The 8,233-nt window shown below is 43.0% G+C and overlaps 1 protein-coding gene across 1 annotated transcript; it reads right to left on the reverse strand.

Moving 5' to 3' along the window:
- Nucleotides 1–2,185: 2,185 nt before the first annotated feature.
- On the reverse strand, nucleotides 2,186–6,813 carry LOC129774440 (uncharacterized protein K02A2.6-like). Its single transcript, XM_055778179.1, has one exon. The coding sequence runs from the start codon at nucleotides 6,811–6,813 to the stop codon at nucleotides 2,743–2,745; it is 4,071 nt and encodes a 1,356-aa protein (XP_055634154.1). The 3' UTR covers nucleotides 2,186–2,742.
- Nucleotides 6,814–8,233: the final 1,420 nt, after the last annotated feature.

The following is an 8,233-nucleotide window of genomic DNA, read 5'->3' on the forward strand; positions in this document are numbered from 1 at the left end:
TATTATTTTTTAAATCCTTATCGATCATTCTGAAATTTATTAACTCTTTGCGGTCGTATGTCTGCTCTCAGCCACCACAGCAAGGAATCATACTAAATACTTTATCCAACCACATGCAATAATTTACACTTCTTTGATCACGAATTAATACATAGTTTCTATGGATAATAGATAACGGTACAGAATGTAAACAAAAGGTTATTAGGGTGGAGAGATAAGAGGATTATAGGAAATTATGACGACTAGTGGTGCATGGATTATCTTACGCAAATGTAAATATTAAATCCTAGGAATTGATAAAATTCCAATACTTTGAAAAATTTTAACTTTTAGAGAAAAGTTATACAAAAAATTTATTTTACACGTAACTCTGCATGGAAAACTACACATTTTATTTTTACACTAACTGTTCTCGAGTTAGAAAAAAATATAGAAAATTATATTTGATGAAAAAACCATATTCGTAATATCATAAAAACTCAACTATTATGGAATTCTCGCGTAACTTTTGAAAAGGTCCTATGTAACAAATGTAAACAAATCGAGTTAATGGGTGCACGCTATTAGTTTTCAATCATTGAATACATTACAAAAACAATCGTTCACGTATTTATTTTTTTCTTCTTTTTATAGCCGATACAGATTAGGATTTTAAGCACCCGGCTGTTACTTCGGACGCCACTTTCCTCCGACGCCCGAAACGTCCGAAGTAACGAAGCAGTCAAAACAACACGAAGTCGTACTTCGGTCGTTTCGAGTTTTTGTTTCTTTCAGGTATTGTTTCCATTTTAGTGCAATTCTACAAGTGATAACAATAATAATCTGTCTTTAGAATAAACTGTTGATATTTAGATTGTCGTTTAGTAGTTAGTCTCAAATTCTTGTCATGCAACGTAATAAGACCAATGTACAAACGCGAGCAGTCAAAACGTCCAATGTAACATTTTTTGCTCCGAGGCTTCAACTTTAATCTCAAATCACGGAACAACAGTTACGATTGGTTTTTCAGAGTTATTATTGACTGCTAGTGGTGAAAGTAGCGATAAAGATCGATAGCTTTTAAGACAATTCACGGAATAATGTTCGGGTCTTCTCGAGTTGACGAAAATGTTACTTTGGAGTTCATGTGAGTTTTTTTTTCAGAATATGGATTTCAGTGAAGAAGTCTAATGATTTAGTGAAAATAAATTAAGTACTCTCAGGCAACTTAATCAGTTTATTGATATTACGGATTACGGAATACTCAGGTTGGGTGGAGTTTTAAAATTCTTGAATACGGAATAGTTTTTATTTAATTTAGAATGTATCGGTGATTATATTTGAAAAAATATTTATTCGTGTCCACGTGGACATAGTCTGTACTCCCTCCCCCCTCTCCGTGGACAAGCATGGACATTTTGATACCCCTACACCCCCCCTCCCCCTAAAGTTGTCCACGTGGTATGTGGACAGCCCCAATGAAGTCCGATTGAGGTAATACTTTGCATTAGGTATATTATAGTGCAAAGCAAAACTACGCAACAATTTCCGAATGAAAAATCGAGATAACTATTTTTATTGGCACCCAAAACCATACGTTTTGCCTCGTATTCCGAAAAATCGTCCCAGAGTGTTTTTTGACAATTTTTTTTTCCGAAATGACAATAGATCTCGACGTTTCATGCAATTTCAAGACCTTTTGAATAAAACATTTTATTTTCGAAAAACCCGATTTCCTTTACTCTCTCCTTGGATAATTTTTCGATTTTCATTAAACCCAAACTTTGACCGCTTTGCGCCACTCTCCCTTAAATCCGATTAAGCTGATATTCTGATAGGGTGTTTTTTCGAGGTGATAAACATTTTTTATGAGGTTACTTCTTGAAATTCAAGATGACCATTTTCATTGGCACCCTAGTACTCATGGTATGTACTCTCACACTAGTTTTCATGATAAAGCATAACAGAAAATACAATTTGTTGTGAAATACACAACAATTTTGCTTTACATCATCCAAAAATCATAGAATATATGATACGAAAACATCCGTTCAAAGTTAACAAGTGGTTCGAAAAATCATTTTTCCCCTTTTATCCGAAAATGACATTTTTTTTAAAATTCATAGCATTTGAACAGATTTAGATTATCGACATATTAAATTGAAGCCAATAAGCCTTCTCTGAAAAAATATCACACTTGCAGGAAGATTGGATTCTAGTCGCATAGATCTAGTCTAGTCACATAGGAATATTGAACGAAGACTTGAAACATGTTAAATTTGAATAATAATAACTCAAAAATGAAAAATAACAGCTCTCTGTTTTTCGGCTATATTATGTAAAAATACCTCAGTTTTCCAGTAAAAATATAAAAAATATGTTCCCCCTATCTTCAACCGAGAAAACTATGAAAAGCTAACCCAATCTGTTGCGATTGAAAAGAACACGTGTTAAGTAAAAGCGTCTATCTTTATTTCGTGCTCAGCTCAAACTAACTGAAGTGAACAATCACGTTGCTAATGGTAACCATCCTAGTTCATGCCTACTATAGTAAAAGCAACTAGGGATGCTAATATCTCCCCCCTAAGAAAGAACATAGTCTTGAAAACGTTGTGGAGGGTTGATGTTTCGTTTTGGCTTTGATCGTGCCAGCGTAGAACCATGTACTGCAGAAAATGGTCCAGGTTGAATAGGCTCCGGTTCATCGTCCGGCAGTTCAGGATCGTCTGGAAGTTCCGGATCGTCCGGAAGGTCAGGAAATTCTTATGCTGAAACAAAAGAAGAATTTTCGTCGGGAAACTCCGCATTTGTTGTCATTCCGAAATCGCCCAAAAGAATGCTCAGCAGTAGTTCAATTTCTGTTTTTTTTTGTTTTCCAGTGTCGTTGGTCCGAAGTTGATCGATGTGAGAACGAATTAGCCGCTTCCGTCCGGATGGTGCATCAAGAAGTACATTGTAATGTACATTCCCAATCGCCTCAATGATGACTCCAGATTGCCACTTCCAGGTGGTGTTGTTTTTGTGCACCTTCGCGAATACCAGTGATCCGGCTGCAAGTTTCCGTGCTTGGCAAGGCTTGGCTGCTACCGGTGGTTGTGGAAGTATGTTCGAAGGCTTCAGCAAATCCAATGTTGTCCGCATTTTTCTGCCGTTCAGCACTTCCGAAGGGGATTTGCCCTCGAGCAGATTGGACGGAGTTGCTCGATACACCTGCAGAAAGGTTTGTAGTGCTGCAGATGCTCGTAATCCTTCCCCCTCTTGGATTTTGCGCAGTGACCTCTTAAGCGTGTCGACGAATCTTTCCGCTTGACCATTCGATTGGGGGTGGAACGGTGCGGTGCGGAAATGGATGATGCCCAGCTTTTCGCAGAAGGAACGAAATTCGAATCCAGTGAACTGGGTTCCATTATCAGAAACAATTACCTTCGGTACGCCAAATCTGGCAAAGCTCTCAGTGAGGAACCCGATCGTCGAAGAAGCTGTCGTTGATTTCGTCTGGAACATCTCTGGCCACTTGGAAAAGGAATCGACGATGACCAGATAGCTGAACCCGTCGATCGGTCCGGCATAGTCCAAATGAATACGTTCCCATGGACCTTCTGCGGTCTGCCACGGATGTGGCTTTGCTTGTGGTGGAGATTTTTTCGCATTCGCACAGCTGGTACAGCTTCGAATGTACTCAGTGATGTCGTCATCGATCTTCGGCCAGTAGATGATGCTCCGAGCGATGGCTTTGACTCGTTCGATTCTGGGATGACCTCGATGTAGCTGCTTCAATAGTTTCTTCCGGAAACACTCCGGAATCACCAACCGTTCCATCATCATCACGCAACCTTGTACAACGTATAATGATTCACGCCGATGGAAAAACGTCTGCAATGCTACATTCTGAATCGATTTTCCGTTCTTGGGCCAGCCGGAGTTGATGTACTGGATGAGTCGCTGCAACATTGGGTCTGCTGACGTAGCTTTCTGCACCATATCGAATGTGACTGGTAGGTGTTCGATGGTGCTGTCCAGAATGCACTGCTGATCGGGCTCGATGTTGACACTTGCCACCACAAATTCTTCCTCTGGTCGCTCGTGGCTGCTGATGAGCCTCGATAGTACATCCGCATAGCCGAAATTGTTGGTAGATACGAACTCGATATCGAAATCGTACCCAAGCAGTGTAAGTGCCCAACGCTTCAACCGATTTGCCGTGTGGATGGGAACTCCTTTCTTCGATCCAAAGACTTTCACCAGTGGCTGGTGGTCAGTCTGTAGCTTGAACCTTCGTCCCAACAGCATGCGGTGGAACTTGGTGACAGCAAAGACCAGAGCGAGCGCCTCCTTTTCGATTTGTCCGTAGTTTTGTTCAGCCGACGACAGAGTCTTGGACGCATGAGCGACTGCCTTGATACGACCGTCCGGGAAACGATGCATGATGACCGCTCCGGTGTTGGATGCATCACCCGCCACGATGATCTCCAACGCTGGGTCATAGTGGGTAAGTAATAGGTCCGACTGAAGAACTTGCTTGATGTCGGTGAAGGCTTGTTGGCATTCGGCACTCCAAACGAATTTTGCATCTTTTTTCAGAAGTTGATCCAGCGGTCTTCGGAGTTGATGCATTTCACGGATGAATTTTCCGTAAAAATTCACTGCGCCCAAGAACGATCGCAGTGTGGAAATATCGGTTGGACGTGGCATCGTGGAAATTGCTGCTGTTTTCTCCGGATCCGGGCGTAGGCCATTTGCGTCGACGATGTGCCCCAGATATTTGATTTCCCGCTGATAGAAATGACACTTTTCCAGCTTCAGATGGAACCCATATTCTTGGAGGCAACTGAACAGGGTGCACAACGTCTGATAGTGTTGCTCCTCGTTTTTGCTGAAGATGATGAAGTCATCCAGGAACACCTCAACACCGGAAATCCCAGCAATCATGGTGTGCATAAGCTGTTGGAAAGCACCGGGTGCTGACTTTACACCAGGAGCCAGCCTGTTGAAGTTGAATAGGCCCCGGTGGGTGTTGATGGTGAGGAGTCGCTTCGATGCATCGTCGACTTCAACCTGTAGGTAAGCGTCCGACAGATCGATTATGCTAAACGCTTTGCTTCCAGCCAACTTCGAGAAGATGTCGTCCGGTGTGGGAAGCGGAAAATTGTGCGCCTCCAGCATCGAGTTCAGCCCAGTGGAGTAGTCGGCACAAATTCGAACCTTGCCACCCGGCTTCCGAACTGCCACGATAGGAGCTGCCCAGTCGGAGTAATCTACTGGTGAGATAATGCCCAACTGCTGTAGACGATTGAGCTCGGTTTCGACCAAGGGAATGGCGTTGTATGGAACCGGGCGTTTGGGTCGAAAAATCGGTCTGGCATCTGGCTTCAGGTGAAGACTGATTTGAGCTTTCTGGCAATGCCCAAGAGTGTCCTGAAAAACTTCGGGAAACCGCATGAGGAAATGCTTTCCAGAAAAGGAATTTGAATTGGATTGATTCACTTGATTAATGAACGATGACAATGGTTTCGTCCACATCTCGAAGAGGTCCATCCATTCCGAGCCGAACAGGTTGAGTCCCTTGACTGACGTTACTCGGCATAGTCCAGGCTTGATGACGTCGTTGACTCCTACGAGACAGGTGAATTCCCCCAGCAGCGGCAGAGGATCTTTGGTTGCAGAAAGTGCTTCACAGGACGATGGCTTGAGTGCAGGTGATCCAACCTTCCTCCAGGTCTCTTCACTGATGATGGTGATTGGTGATCCACTGTCGAGTTGCAGTGTGGCTTGACGTCCGTTCATCATTGTCGTGACGAAACGGGTGAGATTACCGGTGTGGTTTACAGTGTGAACGATGTTGGCATGGTACTTGGTCTTCTTCTTCTGGTTCTTCTTACCCTTTTGGTTGGAATTATCCCCAGCAGGCGCGTTTGAAGTCTTGGTGAAGCATCCGCAGTACCCTTCCTTGTGTCCCACACGGTTGCAAGATTTGCACAGATGGCTGCTGTATGTGCAATCCTTCACGAAGTGCATCTGGCCGCATTGCCAGCACGGCGTCTTTGGAGATTTGGCTTCCGGTTTAAACGAGGGCTTGGGAACTTCTGATGGTCTCTTCTTCTCACAGATGGCGTGTACTGCTGCTTTCGGGCTGGCTGGATGCTCAATCAAGCTGGTGTCTGCTTTCAGATTAACGAGCTGCTGGAACTCGTCGATGAGAGTTTGAAGAGTCACTGGTGCGTCCGGTCTCTCGTTTTCCATCCGGGTGAGCAATCTCGTCCGAATATCAGCGTGCTTGGATGCCTTCAGTCCGGTCACGAAAACCAGACATTTGAACTGGTCGATTGTTAGGTTCACAAAATCGAAATCTTCACACGCTCGGTTTACCTTTCCGCCGTAGGTTATGATGTCGTCTCCTTCGCTTTTCGCCAGTTGGAGACACTGGAACCGGCGTCGGAAAAGTGAGGTTTGTTCTTCGAAAATTTTGATTAACGTTTCCACGGTGTCCTTGAACGTAACATCCTTAGGGAGCCTTGGAAGGATGTAATTCAAATACCGACTGTGGGAAGCGGTGTCCAATTTTCGCAGCAACAGCCGGACCTTGGCTGCATCATCCAAATGCTGCGCGTCGCTCTCGAAAAGGTCGGTATAGCGTGCGAACCATTTCTTGAATGTGACGCCATTTTCTGGGTTGAAAGAAAACTCGCTGATGTTGGAAGAAAGGGCTTCCAACGTGTGTTCCGGATTTGGCTGCCTGGGAACCGCAAACCGCTGCAAGAGTTGGGTGATTTGCAAAATCGCCGTTTGCATGTCCTGGACCGTTTCTCCGGCTGGTTCTCCTCCTCCGCTTGCCATTTTAGATGATGTATGCTTCTATTGACTCCGATTTTCACTTTGTCCTCGTCGCCAAAATTTGTTGCGATTGAAAAGAACACGTGTTAAGTAAAAGCGTCTATCTTTATTTCGTGCTCAGCTCAAACTAACTGAAGTGAACAATCACGTTGCTAATGGTAACCATCCTAGTTCATGCCTACTATAGTAAAAGCAACTAGGGATGCTAATACAATCAATAATTACAAAAACAAAAAACAAATACAATCAATAATTACAAAAACAAAATCCAGTTTCTTTTGCATGTGTAATATTTTCTAGAGGAAGACTAGCAAATTGACTCTAATTTGGTTTGTCGATCACCTGAATCGGGTGAGTAGTTCAAAAGTTATGATTTTTTGAAAAAAGTCATTTTTGGAGAAAAGCGGAAAACATTCATTTTTCGGACCACCCTAAAATGGAAATGGGCACCCTAATGAAACAAATAAAAAATACGGGTCTACTATTTTGCGATAAAGAACAAATCTACCACTTTTCACGAAAATCTGAGAGCCACTATATCGGTTTGACATGGTATACTGCTGTATAAGAATAGCGAAAGTATGAGAGCCCTCGTATACTACAGACTTTCAGTCAACCAAGAGTTTGGTCGGGTCAGCCTTCTGGTGCAAAAACCGATCCAACTGAATCGGCGTAATGTGCGCACATACATACCTCTCCGTACTGATTAAGAAGCCGACCAAACTATCGGCCGACAAATCATTCTGCAGTCTGCGGGGGCTCTAACACATCGAAAACAGTCTTCATCTCGAATCAATAAATAGACTAACAAACCATACAAAAATTTAAATTCGAGCTCTTCACCTCAACAGCTTTATGAGCGAACATCATTCTTCGATGAAAGTTTCTTCCGATGTCTCTCTTCCTCGGAAAACTGTTTGTTTGTAAACACGTTGGGCTTTGTCAGTCCTAACCCAAGTAATGGTTAAACAGCAATTCTGACAGACCATTTCACCTTACCATATCGTCTTGCATTTCAATTATGCCGTGAAGTCCATTCGACGGTGAAGAATGAAATGAGCACGGAGCGTCGTTAGAACAGTTGGCGAAGAGAAGACCCGAATGACTGTTGATTCATGTTGGCAGAGGAACTGCCGGAAGATGCAAAAACACATTTCCAACTGAATACGAAGGCCGATCGCTTCACAGTCTTCTGACTATCCTCAGTTGAATATGACTTTGCCGAGTCCTGATATTTAGTATGGTAACCGTTGTTCATTGCAACTGCCTATGAGCATTTTGTTATATTTGGGAGGATTTCAGGAGGGTTTGATGATATCAGATGTCCCCTCATTTTTCGATGGAAGTGATAGGAGATGGTAAAGTAACATTGTGCCTACTCCTCCCTGATTTGTTTTCTTTTTTGCTATTTGAAACATTTTTG

Source organism: Toxorhynchites rutilus, chromosome 3, assembly GCF_029784135.1.
Source record: "Toxorhynchites rutilus septentrionalis strain SRP chromosome 3, ASM2978413v1, whole genome shotgun sequence".
Lineage (NCBI taxonomy): Eukaryota > Metazoa > Arthropoda > Insecta > Diptera > Culicidae > Toxorhynchites > Toxorhynchites rutilus.

Bases quoted from the DNA above. Each gene is read 5' to 3' on its own strand.
- LOC129774440 (XM_055778179.1), bottom strand. From the start codon at position 6,813: ATGGCAAGCGGAGGAGGAGAACCAGCCGGAGAAACGGTCCAGGACATG.